Source organism: Schistocerca piceifrons, chromosome 2 (assembly GCF_021461385.2).
Source record: "Schistocerca piceifrons isolate TAMUIC-IGC-003096 chromosome 2, iqSchPice1.1, whole genome shotgun sequence".
Lineage (NCBI taxonomy): Eukaryota > Metazoa > Arthropoda > Insecta > Orthoptera > Acrididae > Schistocerca > Schistocerca piceifrons.
In genome coordinates, this window is record NC_060139.1 from 779599054 (window position 1) to 779613703 (window position 14650).

Below are 14650 nucleotides of genomic sequence, written 5' to 3' on the forward strand. Positions count from 1 at the left end.
GGAAAGTGGTACTATGAACCTTCTGACATTCACTTAAATGTGAACTTCAGGATAATGATTAGATGTAAGAAAAGTGAACTAAGAGTTAAGTTAAGCATGATCGATACGTTCGGAATCCTTGGTGCATCAATGTCGTAACTTCAAGAACATAAATTTCAGCGGGATGTTAAACGTAAATCTATCACAAAGAGTACCCCGATGCAGTCTATACTACCGTTTAGGCTTTCATTCTGTAACGCATACTTATGACTGTAGCATAGCAAGATATTAGGTTTCCTCTCAGACTTCTTTCAAGACGCGAACCGCGTCGAGTGCTGGAAATTTTGCTACGCTGACCGCGCGTTCGTAATAATTCTTCCAGCTGCAATCTTTTTCTCGTTATATTATTAAATTCTGTCTCGGCCCTCGGTCGCCAGTGTTGCCATTTAATATGCGTCCCGTAAAGCTAGGACGGTATTATACTAACTAATCGCATGGCCCTCTGCTCTCATCTAGAAGACTCCTGGAGACTCGATCGTGTTTTTAACGAGAGGCAGGGAAATAAACATAGCCTGGTAATTTACCAATAAGTTGAACTCACAGACTCTAAAATATAAACCAACTACGTAAAATAACACAAGATATATTAACAGTTGGAAGTTACTTTGATTGTAACCTCGCAGGACCGAGTGAGGTTTGAACACTGAACGTTTAGATTTCCAGTCTGACTCTTACTCGCTTAGCCATCGACTCAACGCAGTAAAGTGTCGTTATATTTGGAGATTGCAATGGCTTAATGGAATATGCGATACACGTCTTTCGTGGGTTTGCAGATAATGAGATACTCGTTCTTCCAGTAGTGTCCACTCTTTAAAATGTACTGCCCCGTACTTGGATTTGACGTTATAACTAAACGTATGTTACTACACTACTTCGCTGTTCGTTCTAAGGTTTCTTGAAATATTTTTAGTCAACTGTTCACTGTAATGAAACTGGAATATAATTTACGATGACATTACATTAGTTATTTTTTTAGGCAACGTTGCCTCTATTTCATGAAGACTTCCGTTTTCCTGTGTAACGCACCTAGGTAGTGTTAATCACGCTGTTCGGTTGGCTTTATTGGATATCCTGAATGTTTCAGTACAGTAAAGATATGAGTTCCATAGCTTTTACATAACTTAACGGCATGACACATCTGGCCAAGTATATTGAGGGTGACGAGGAGTGGAAGTGGGGTCAAAAGTTTGATTTCACTGAAGCGATGTCTGAAAAAACGAAAATGGCTCCAGTTGTTTCGAGATAAAGAAACAGAGAAGACGGTAATGATTTCTAATGCATTAACTACGAAAATATCAGCTCATCGCAAGACCCAGTATTACGTAGGAAGCAACATCTAATGAAAGAACAGAATATATGTTATGGCACCAAAAACAAACTGTAGCCAACAAAAATGATTCTCATATCGCTATGATTTGTCATCCGCCTCATGGACAAGAGAATCTTATCTTGCTTAAAACAATAGACTCAGTATCCTTCATACTAATCTCGATTACTGTGTGTCTTTAAAGCAGCTACATGCTGTAACATTCTACTTGAATCGCTAAAATGAGTATGGCACAACTGGAGTTACACTGACATCGATAGTAGTAGTAGTAGTAGTAGTAGAGAGTTTTTGGGCGCACGACAGCAAGGTCTTCAGCGCCCGCTCAGTAACATAGTGAGACAGGTTGACATCGATAAGATTTGGTTGTAATTTATAACATTAGAAGCCAAGATCGCATTGTGTGAAACAGTTTACTTCATGACCAGTTTCGACAGTAACTAGCTGTCATCCTCAGATCTCTCAGAAATATAATTACACATCAGTGTCGTCGACATACCGAGAACGTGCTTCAGTTATAATAACACAACTCCTCACTGGTTTGTCAAATATATAAAACTTGCTAAATAAAATATCCATAGCTGGTTCTTCAGGAGTACAGGAACGATTCGGTTGTGATGACTGACTAACATGTACGTATCCCAAGGGCTAGGTTTGGTTGAGAGGTGATAATTCGGTTGTTGTTAGGTGAAGTCAACGAATGTGAATGCCAAATAAAGGTTGTGGCAACAGATTGACCTGTACCGTAACCTAATTATTACGCGCACACTTTAGCCGGCCGCGGTGGCCGTGGGGTTCTAGGCGCTTCAGTCCGGAACCGCGAGACTGCTACGGTCGCAGGTTCGAATCCTGTCTCGGGCATGGATGTGTGTAATGTCCTTAGGTTAGTTAGGTTTAAGTAGTTCTAAGTTCTAGTTGACTGATGACCTCAGATGTTAAGTCCCATAGTGCTCACAGCCATTTGAACCGCACACCATATTAGGCGGTCGATTTGGGCCGAATGCTGTTGTACTGTACTCATTATGGTTGCTCGTCATTCGATATGAAGTGGTAGTACAAAATTCTAAAACATTTCCAGGGGCAGATTTGGACTCTGACCACAATCTAGTGGTTATGAACTGTAGATTAAAATTGAAGAAATTGCAAACAGATAGGAAATTAAGGAGGTGGGACCTGGGATAAACCGAAAGAACCAAAGGCTGTTGAGGTTTCCAAAGGGAGCATTATGGAACGATTGACAAGAATAAGGGAAATGAATATAGTGGAAGAAGAATGGTAGTTTTGAGAGATAAAATAGTGAAGGCTGCAGAGGATCAGATAGGTAAAAAGACGAGGCCTAGCAGAAATTCTTGGTAACACAAGAGATATTAAATTTAACTGATGAGAGGAGAAAATATAAAACTGCAGTAAATGAAGCAATCGAAAGGGAATATAAGCCTCTAAAAATGACTGATAGGAAATGCAAAGCAGGAATGGGCACAGGGCAAATGTAAGGCTTTAGAAGCATATATCACTAGCGGAAAGATAGACACTGCCTCAAGGAACATTAAAGAGGCGTTTGGAGAACAGACAAGCAGCTGTATGAATATCAAGAGCTCAGATGGAAAACCAGTCTTAGCCAAAGAAGGGAAATCAGAAAGGTATAAGGACTACATAGAGGCGAAGTTGAAAGCAATATTATATAAATGGAAGAGGACGTAGATAAAGATGAGATAGGAGGTAAGATACTGTTTGAAGAATTTGACAGAGCAATAAATACCGAAGTCGTAACAAGGCTCCGGAGAAGACAACGTACCGTTATAGCTACCCATAGGCTTAGGGAAGAAATCCATAACAAAAGTCTTCAATCTGGTGTGCAACATGTATAAGACAGACGAAATACCCTCAGAGTTCAGGAAGAATACAATAATTCCTATTCCAAAGAAAGAAGGTGCCGACAGATGTTAATATTATCGAACTGTCAGTTTAATAAGTCATGGTCGCGAAATACTAACACGAATTCCATACAGAAGACTGGAAAAACTATATAAGCCGATCTCGGGGAAGACCGATTTAGATTCCGAGGACATGCAGGAGCACGCGAGGCGATACTGACCCTACTACTTCCCTTCCTTAGAAGCTGGGTTAAGGAATGGCAAACATACGTTTACAGCATTTGTAGACTTTGAGAAATCTTTTGACAATGTTGACTGGAACACTCTCTTTGAAATTCTGAGGGTGGTAGGGGTAAAATACAGGGAGCGAAAGGCTATTTACAATTTGTACAGAAACCAGACGGCAGTTGTAAGAGTCGAATGGCATGAAAGAGAAGCATTGGTTGAGTAGGAAGTGAGACAGCAAAGGACTTGGGAGAGCAATTTAACTGAATGGACAGTGTCTTGAAAGGAGGATATAAGATGAACATCAACAAAAGTAAAAATAGGATAATGGTATGTAGTCGAAATAAATAACCAGGTGGTGCTGAAGGAATTTGGTCAGAAAACGAGACACTTAAAATAGCAGATGAGTTTTGCTACTTGGGCTGCGAAATAACTGAGGATGACCGAAGCAGAGAGGATATAAAATGTGGACTGGCGATGGCAAGGAAAGCGTTTCTGAGGAAGAGAAATTTGTTAACTCCGAATGTAGATTTAAGTGTCAGTAAGTCTTTTTCCGAAAGTATTTGTATAGAGTGTAGCTGTGGATGGAGATGAAATATGGACGATAAACAGTTTAGACAAGAAGTGAACAGGAACTTTTGAAATGTGGTGCTACAGAAGAATGATGACGAATGGCTCGGTAGAACATGTAACTAATGAGAAATACTGAATACAACTGGGGAGCAAAGAAATTTGTGGTGCAATCTGAATAGAAGAAGGGATCGGTTGATAGAAAACATTCCGAGACATCAAGGGATCACCAATTTAGTACTGGATGGAAGTGAGGGGGGGGGGGGTGGGGGGGGGGGGGGGGGGGAGGGAATCGTAGAGGGAGACCAAGAGATGAATACAGTAAGCAGATTCAGAAAGATGTAAACTGTAGTAGTTAGCCGCAAATGAAGAGGCTTCATAGGGTACAGTAACATGGAGAGGTGCATCAAATAAGCTTTGGACTGAAGACCGAAATGACTACAATAACAGTAGTAAAAAATACCCACACCCACTTCGCGTGTCTGTAACACAGATGGACAGAAGTAATAGTAGCTATTGCATTAGAAAAAGTTCTAACGAGAAGCCATTTTTGCCAGTGATGATACGCAATGCATTGCTTCATTGGCGAATTCGCACGTTGTTTCAGCAAATCAGAAAGCAGAAAGGAATAATGCATAATTTCAGGTTATAGGAATCATTTTGATAGTATCACGGAATGTGTCCTCACTCACCAACACGGATCAGCATCTTGCAGTCTCATAGAAACTAAAAAGAAATAATGGATTACATGGTCTTCTAAAGTAGATGCCGTCACCATCGATAAATAATTTCCTACAGTCATTCTCCGACCATTCTGATCTCACAATGACAATACCGTACTCACAGTACTGATGTCGATATTTCATTCACTGTGCATGTTAGTACCAGCCGGAATCGTTAGTCACCCCTTCCGTACACATTCTGAATTCTGACACCTTTTTACTTCTTGCACTTTTTAAATAGATTCGTACTATCAAGCACCACTTCTCTGATTATAGTGTAGAGTTATAGAATACTAGTAAAATCTATAGTTTATAGCAGAAGAAATGCACTTTGTAGATTCACTGCTGGAACGGTAATCTCATCCTTCTCAATGCATCGTTTAGTGAACTCAGTAGGCACTGCATAAATAGTTACACTGTCGTAGAAGAATGTGCATAAGATTTACATCTCGTCAACGCCGACGAGACAATGTTTATGCTCATAAACTAGGAGACAGAAATGAGTTTTTTTTTTCATCTTTATCCACCTCGCATGTCAGATAAAAGTTGCTAGAAGCTCTTAGATACTGATAGTACGCAGTAAATTGAGAATTCAGAAGAACCAGGCCCAGCCGAGTACGCTATTGCGGTGAGTATTTCAGTAGAAGATACCGGTGCCCCACTGCTGTGCATTTCTCACCTTTCCGAAGACAAGATTGCTATTTACTCTGGAGCTGGACATGTCTATCGTAATCTAACCAGATGCCGCATCTCGGTTGTGTGGAAGATCGACTTAAGAGGTGGTTGCACCGTTCCGCATCTTTAACTAATGCGCACAATACCGCTCATCATCTTTTGAACTGCATGTATTTTTTTTGTCTATGCGTAGCACTATGCAACGACGATGAGATTTTCACATTTTTCTAGTTATTTAGAATAAATAACCAATGACACTGACACAATATTTTTGAGCTTCATGTTTCGTCTATTACCTGGCCGTCAGCTGTTTTATATGTTTGCTTTATGTTTTAGATCTTTTGTTGCAGATCATACCAACTACCATACATTTTTGAGAGCTTTGGCTGCTGATTTCGTATAAAATTTCTTAGTACAAATCACTGTAAATACTACTTTTAATTTACATCGCAGATTCAACTAGTGCAAAGTAATATTTGCATGAACAAAAAAATAGTTGTTTCAACTGACGTAGACGTATAATTACCACATTTAAAAATAGGAACTACTACATAATCATAGGGTTTGATTTGAAAGTTGCCATACTAATATGACACAAATTATCCGCCATTTCGTAATTCTCCCCTTTCACAGTCAACATATTAACGTATTCCAACAGATCTGCTCTGCTTGCGTCGAATAGATTACTTATGGGATAGAGAAATTACATTAACGCTATACATCTGTAAGTAGACGAGTGTCGGAAACTAGAATACAGTAAAGCAGATTTCTCAAAATTTTGTATCGTTTTTAACTATATTTTCCATGTAAGGCTTCATTTAGATAGGCTCAAAGAATTCCATACGTGGTTACAGGTTTTCTCGGGAAACTGTAACATGCTCTATTCTATGGCCTATCACAAGTAACTAAATCATAGGAGATACTGTGCCATTGTGAACGTTGCAAGATCACAAAATTACCTCAAAACTAGAAGATTGACTCCCATAAAGGAGCACTTTCGTCAGTAGCCCTAGATTTAATGGTGCTAGTAAGATCAACTGCCACAGGAAAATATTTGAGGTGTGTTAAGATTTGATCTCTCATTTACGTCAACCTACGTATAGAGTAAATATAAAATACCGAAAGTCACATGGCTAAACAAATATTAACTCCCTTGTTGCGTTACTCATGACATCGTACGAAGAGCACTTCTGGTTCCACGAATTCATATACTTCATCTAAGTGACTGTGTGTGCTGGAAATGGGAGAAACTTCTGACTTAAACAGTGTTAACAAAGGGCAGACTGAAATAACTTAGTAGCTCGAAACACGTTTAACGGAAGTGGCGAGGTTTGTCAAACGAGACTCAGAGCAAATATGGAAGGATGAAAATACCATTCGACATGTCAGTGACGAGCGCGCTGGGGAAACTCTAGCACTGTCCGGCTGTTGCCGAGACACAGACAGCAGCATCAGCAAAATCATTCAGGAATCGAAGCAAATGTGCCGAAAAGCTCTTCTCGCCACCGAACAATTTCAGTGGTCTTAGGGTAAGTGTCCGTACGACGCCACATTGCTCCTACAAATAAAAACGAATCACATGGAAAAAATAGGTAGACTGTCCATTATTTCAAAGGTAATCGCCATAACTGTTAATACATTTATGTCATGTGAGGCGATGAATTCCTTTATGGAAAAATATTTGTGGTACCTTACGGAACCGTGTCTGTACTCAGACGTGCACTTCTTCGTCCGAAGCAAATCGACAGCCAAGAATGTGTTTCTTCAGGGCTCCCAATATATGAGAATGGCATAGGTAGACATCGGGAATGTATCGATGAGGTGCAAGGGCTTCGCAGCGAAACTTCTTCAGCAAAGTTGGCACCCCCCTGGTAAAACGTGTGCGGGCATTACCTTGCAACAGAATAATGCCGTCTTGGACTTGATGGCGAGCTTCAATTTTTCAAAAGTCTCACGTGACACGATGCGTTAATTGTGACGCTATGTACCAGCAAGTCAGTGAGCAGCAGACCCTTGCAGTCAGAGAAAAAGGTCATCATCATGACTTTCCTTGAGCTTTGGATTTTTTCGGTGGAGGTGAAACCATGCGCTTCCGCTGTCGGCTCTGACGCCTGCTCTCCGGCTGAAAATGATGACACCATGTTTCATTTCCCGCGGCAGTACGAAACAGGAAACGATATTTTTCACCGTGACACTTCTCGAGGTGCTGCAATGATGTCGACATGCTGTTCAGCTTCTGCTCATCCGTCATATTGTGGAGAACCCACTGCGCACAGATTTTCCGAACTTCAGATGCTCTGCCATGATGGCGTGATAGGTACCGTGACTGACGCCCAAAATGAGCCGAATGTCTTCCACTGCCAGCCGTCGGTCATTTCTGGCGGCAGTATCCACCGCAGCAATGACAGAAGGGGTAATGGCACAATGAGCCTATCCTGGCCGACTGCTGTCTTCCGATGACACCCGACCTTCTCAAAATCGTTTATTCCACACAAACACAGCCGCACGTGATACACTGTGTTCGCCATACACAGCTGATATACGGCTATGAATTTCGCTTCCTTATACTCCACCCACAGTTAAAACGCACAGTACACCTGCCTGGTCCTCTTTCTCGGCCTCCATAGTGAAGTCGGATGCGCACACGACATGCTGACCTCACGTCAATCACGTCTAACAGACAAATGGCACAGCGGTGAGCGTTCGCGCTGCCGTTCCTTTCTGATTCCGAATAGAGTCCACTTCTTTACAAACACACATGCGCCATCAGTGTCCGTGTCATGCTCTTTATGTAGTCTGTCTAGTTTTCATTTGTCTGCCCCTTACAACTGGATGCGAAGCTCCTCTGTGGTAGCTGCCAGTTACGAGGCGTGTTTGTTTTTTTTTTAAGGAAGGTCCGTTTTGTTGTAGACACTAGTAGTTCGCGCGCACACCGCAACGAGCGCGTGCATCGTGTACTGGCATGCCTCGGGAACAACTGTGCTCAGTTTCAGCTCTGTAGCTAAACTGTGCGATTCTGTTTTGTGCTTTCAAAATGTTTAAGACAATCAACTCGCCCGCCGCGTGTGAGATTCGCTCAGTGATACGGTTTTTGTCAGCAAGGAACCTGTCTGCTGCAGAAATTCATCGACAGATTTGTGAAGTGTACGGTGATATTGTTATGAGTGAAAGCAAAGTGCGTAAGTTGGTACGAGAATTCAAAGATGGCCGTGATAACGTCTGTGATGAGGATCGCTCCGGTCGCCTGTCTTTAATTACAGGCAATTTGGTGGCTTCAGTTGAAGCGAGGATTCCTGGGAACAGGTGCTTCACAATAACAGGTCTCTCAAACGAATTTCCTGACATGTCGAGATCAGTGCTTTACAACATTGTTTTTGGATACCTGCAGTTTAGGAAACTGTGCTCCCATTGGGTCCCGAAACTCCTAACAGAGGACCACAAAAACCAAAGATTTGAGTGTGTGATGAAGTTCTTGACTCTCTATCATGAAGAAGGTGATGGCTTCTTGAGTCAGATCGTAACTGGAGACGAAACATGGATTTCGCATATCACGCCCGAATAGAAGCAACAGAGCATGGAATGGAAACACACACACACACACACACACACACACACACACACACACTCGCCTGTACAGTTGAAGGCCGAACAGACTTTGTCCCGGAGCAAAATCATGGCGTCTGTGTTTTGGAATAGGCATGGTGTTTTGTTGGTTGACTTCATGCAACGAGGAACCACTATCAATGCAGAAGCATACTGCCAAACCCTGAGAAAGCTATGCAGAGCGATTCAAAACAAAAGATGTGGCATGCTGACAAATGGAATTGTCCTTCTCCATGACAATGCAAGACCTCACACTGCAATCAGACCCGTAATTTATTGGACAGTTCTGGCTGGGAAGTTTTAGACCACCCACCCTACAGTCCTGATCTTGTGCCGAGCGATTACCATCTGTTCCTCAAGCAACACCTCAGTGGCAAGCAGTGAACTCTTGGTTATCGGAGCAGGTGACAAGTTTTTATTAAAATTGGCTGAGTGGTATGATATGTGTTTCAACAAACTTGGCAACTATGTCAAAAAATAAAGTATGTACTATCTGAAAATAAATTTACTTTTTTGAAATAACCTTCCGTTGTGTACTTATGTTCAAACGGACCTTACTTAAAAAACACGCCTCGTAGTTGCCTCTCTGTCTCTGCTTGCTGGGGCAGTACAATCTGGTGCTCATGCTGTCGTTGTTACAATCCATGAAAAATGTATGAGTAACGATAAAAACGCTAATAGACAACAGGGCGTTAGATTTCTCATCCACAGCTATAGAGATAGGAGGCTCTATAGTGACATAAGTGACAGCTGATGATGGAGAACATGCGAGGGGGGAAGACGGAAGTGTATCAGAATCCACAGTTCCATGCACTTCGCCGCAGATAGTGAACAGCAGGAAGCGACCCGTGATTCGCTTTTGTTGACCCAAGGATTTCATAAGATATGACTGCGACAACAATTAGAACATTACCTTTATTTGACTGTGCAACAAAGGAAATGCATGACATTGATAATTGTCCAGTTTGTTTCCAAGGAGAATAACTTCTCGCTGCATGGCACCACCATGGGACATACACAGCTGGCAGTTTCGTGCAGTGGATCAGACTCATGTGTGCTGTCCGGGGACATAATGCAACAGAGGACACTGCTAAGTGGTCATTGCGTCGACACAACCCCCAGACAAACGCCTCTTGTTATGGGCAGTGTCCTCTTTAGCGGGCACGGCATTTCCATGCACATTTATCTGAATTTGGAGGCCAACAGTGAACCGAGAAAGACAGCGTTGAATGTCCAGATGTGAAATCTATCGCGTGTCTGTGGGATGTTATAATGTATCGGTAAGATCACTACCTTGTAGTTTATGTGGACATCTTAGCACCAACTACATAGGGCTAAGAGGAATCGGAGCTAATCTCTGTGCCGAATTTTCGATAACACAGTATTGTGTGGGTGTACTTACTGGAGCCCCGTCTGTCTCCAAATGCAAATCGTAACTGTAATCGAAACTTTTCGGAGAAGTAACAAAGGTTAGAGTTTTACCTCCTGTCTATATCTAAGTCATTAGAGACAGAATTCTGGAATATGTTTTATGCTCATGTCTTATGACATTTTCGGAGAACGAGAATCTACTCTATAAAAATCAACATTGATTCCACAAACAGACATCTCAGGGAAACTCGGCTTGTTCTGATGTGCCATTAGCTTCACAGAGCGGTAGACACCGGCGCTCAGTTTGACACTGTGTTCCTCAGCTTTAGAAAAGCATCTGACACCGTGTCCCCCGCCGCTTAGTGAAATAAATACGAGAATCTGGCCATATTTGCGACTGGATTCAAGATTTCCTTACAGGCGGAAATGAAAGAGCCTCTCGTAATAGCACAAAATCGACACGAGTACCTCAAGGAAGTGCCATAAAGCATCTAGTAATATGTTTCGGAAGCTCTTCAAGGCTGTCCACAGATGATACGGTTGTCTGAAAGAAGGTAGCAATGCCAGAAGACAGTAACCATTTGTAGGAGGACCTGGAGAGGATTGAAAAGTGGTGCAGCGACTGGCAGTTGACCTTGAACGTAAATAATGTGCACAGTGCACTAAGAAAATCAACAACTGTATAACTACACTGTTGATGAACAATTGCTTGCAACAGTATCTACCATAAAATATCTAGGAGTACCCATCCAGGCGAATAGTAGGCCAAATAGCAGAAAAAGCAGATGCCAGACTGAAATTCATAGGAAGAATCTCGTGGAAATCTAATTAATTCACTAAAGCTTTTTCGACCGATTCTTGAATATTGTTCATCAATCTGGGACCATTGACAGGTCAGACTGATAGAAGAGATGCAGAAGATCCAATAAACAGCCCAGGATCGTTTCGTCCGACGAGAGTGTTACAGAGAGGCTACAAGAGAGGGGTTGAGCATCACGGAGAGGTTTACTTTTGAAATTTCGAGAGAGGACTTTCCGGGATGAGTCTGACAACAAATTGCTTCATTCTACGTATGTCTCGTGAAACGACCACAATGAGAGAATTCGATAAATCAGACCCAATACAGAGGCGTGCCGACAGTCATTCGTCCCACGCACCATTCGCCAGCGGAATAGGAAAAGAGGGTATCAGTTAGTGGCCCTAGAAGTACCCTCCGCCACACACCATCAGGTAGTGATGTAGATGTAGACAGGTATCCAGTGCACTGTGAATAAAACGGGAGAATAATTCAACTGTGGCAGTTTTGTAGAATCCTTGTCGATATTACCCTTGAAACTAAACAGCAAACACGCGGAAAATATTGGTAAGAATTACCAGGTAGGCATTTGAACCCCGCTCCTCCCTAACGAGAGCGCAGCGAATGGCGCGCATTAATTTTTAGATCCCATCTTGGACCAAGACTGGGTAGGAGTGTTTATCGTTACCGCCAGCAAAATCTCTTACACCCATTCCTCTTCGCCAAAAAAAGATTAGATAATGTCGGAACTCTTCTGTCTTAGTAAACAGTTAGGGAGGAAGGAGTTGGTAGATCGTCTTGTTCTTGTTGTAACACCTACGAGCGGAAATGCAGATCAGAACCGGCAACTCGATACAGCTGGATTACACAACGCTGAAGGAAGAATTTCTACAAATCTGGTAGTGTAGTAAAAATAGCTTATTTCGATTTTCCACAGCAGTTTAGATAAAAATGCACATTGCTATTATTTATTCGAAGTCTGTTAAAAGAACCCCTCGCTTCGCTGGAACTGTATATTATTTAATAAGACATTTTATTGGCTAGTATTGTCAAGCGACAACCTAACGGACATTTCCAAGTGATATGTTCATTGATCAAGTATGCTAGTAGCAGATCCTGTACGATCGGCTGTGTATTGATATGCCCCAGCGGTGTTTTCACTTAGTCACACAGTCCTGGAAAAATCTCCAGTTCCCGTGACGAATTCGCTTTCATGTGACCAATGGTGTCGAAATAGCGTCCTTTCAGAACCTATTTTAATTTTGGAAACAAGAAAATTCAGGTAAGGTGAGGTCCTGGAAGTAGAAACGCTGGGGAAACACGATCACCCGATTCTAAGCATATAACTTATTGACACAGCCGAGTAAGCATGTGCGACGTAATGATCAAAAAACCTTGATCTGTCTTGCCACAACTGTGGTCTCTTTCTGTGAATTTCATCGCGACACCTTGCCAAACACAAGCACATTATTGGAAGCTTCTGCACTACACTGTCATTGTTACCTCAAAAGCCAGAGGAAGTAACTTACAATGGTGAAATATAACTTTATTTAGTTTTTATATTGCTGACTTACCCTTAGTAGCACAACGCTACCCCGGAAAGAATATAAGGCTTGTTATGTACACCAAATTCTAAAATAAACTCAGCTGAGTCTGCAAAAGTAACATTACTCTAAACAGAGATTATAATGGCGAATTCGAATAGACTCATATCAAGAAAAATCGAAAGCAATGTGTATATGAGCAAAAAACGCCACGGTTTGTAAAAATTTCAGTTGGTCTACTAAGTTGTACCAACGAACAAACCAGTCCGTTCAGATTCCCGTTCCCCGGCCTAGCCGGAGAAATCTCTGGTTATATCCTCCTGCTTCGTGTTTTAATAAGTTACTGTAAATTACGCTGAATTCATTTCAGGCTGAATGGGCCTTCGTGGTCACCGTAGTGACCTTGTGGAAGGGATTTGGGAGGGAATGAGGCAGAGCAGGCTCGGTGGTACACTGTCTCCGAGTCTGGACTGACTTGAGGGCTGGTCTTGTTTCAGTCACGCCTCCGGCGCAACGCGTCCAGTTCATCCTGGGAGAAGATGTGGACGACAACGCCCACGAGCCGCACCCGCTCTTCTCAGAGCTGGGGGAACTCGTCTACGATGGCAACGAGATGGAGTGGAAGGAGACCGCCAGGTAAGTCTGCCTCTGCACCCCCGCTATCACGCGCTCAGATCTGGCTAAGCTTAGTCTAAGGCGGGCAGTTTGAGCCCATGTGAGTTGTTTCTCAACTCTAAACTCTCGTACGTGTACTTAAATTTAACGAAATTGCTTTTATTTTCGTTAAAGAATAATTATTAATTGTTATTGCTTTTAGTTACTTAATTTGCCTTTCTTTAACTTTCTTCTGTAAGTACGAACTTTGTTGTAGAACCTCTCTCTTATTTACGTGTGGTAATAAAAAAATTCACTTTCAAAAGAATTACTTACATTTAAAAATTACGTGAACTCATATTGACTGATTGAGAATAGTCAGTTGAGAATTAAGTCCTTTACATCATTCGGCCTTGGCACACATTTTCTAAATGCAGTGGATTTTTTGTTAAATATTTACTGAATTCTATCCCAGCATTAACTATGGAACACAAGAATATCTCTATTAGCAGAAAATGGTTAATTATTGCCAAGCCGACATTTAATTATCACTGATCAAACCTACTTTGCTATACATTTAAGTTATTTGAAAGAACCAAAATTGTTAAATTTCAATGTTAACTAACATTAACTATCCGCCTACGAATGCACAAACGTATAATTAGTTTAAAATCAGGATCACTGTAAAAGAAGAAGAATTTCTTAGTTCACTGTTAATTTTTATCTATCTGTTCCCGATTTACGGGTTTGGTTGATTTTCCTTTAGCGGAACAATTTTTCAAATGTGCCGCCGCTGCAAATCGATCGGTCGCGGCACAGCCCAGCAACACCGCTAAAAATGCTGAAAATTCTTTAAAGAAATTTTATAGATGACATGGGCAAGCTAATTTACATTAATAATACACACTTTTGATAAATTCTGATATATTTAGAGCAAACAATAATTCAACTCACATTAATTTGTAACTTCTGCTCTAATGGCGGCTAAACCAAGACAGAGACAAAAGAAGTCTACGCATTCATAAATCGCTTCAACACAGCTTCCTCTCGCATTCAGCCTTACACAGAGAAGACCAAAGAATACGCTGTACATGGTTCTTTTATACTACTGCTGACTATTAACATTTCTTTGTAATTTGACAATATTATTCTCCTCTGGCTAATTTTTACATCTCTGTAATCGCAGATACTGACACATTTCACAATCACATAATAAATATAGAAAAATTACTATACTAAATACAGAGAGAATATTACTACAAAAATATTACGATAATAACAAATGTCTTTTACACAAAATTCAATAATATTTT

At 41.4% G+C, this 14650-nt stretch overlaps 1 protein-coding gene across 9 annotated transcripts in view; it reads left to right on the forward strand.

Annotated features, from left to right (window-relative positions):
* LOC124777617 (sodium bicarbonate cotransporter 3) overlaps positions 1 to 14650 on the forward strand; it is a 960712-nt gene that overhangs the window by 709746 nt on the left and 236316 nt on the right. For all 9 annotated transcript variants that reach the window (XR_007015757.1, XM_047253082.1, XM_047253080.1 and 6 more), the window contains one exon: positions 13241 to 13379. Coding sequence is in view for 8 of the 9 variants with exons in the window: in XM_047253082.1 (XP_047109038.1) it covers positions 13241 to 13379 (139 nt within the window). In the remaining variant the exon portion in view is untranslated. The remainder of the gene's footprint in view (positions 1 to 13240; positions 13380 to 14650) is intronic.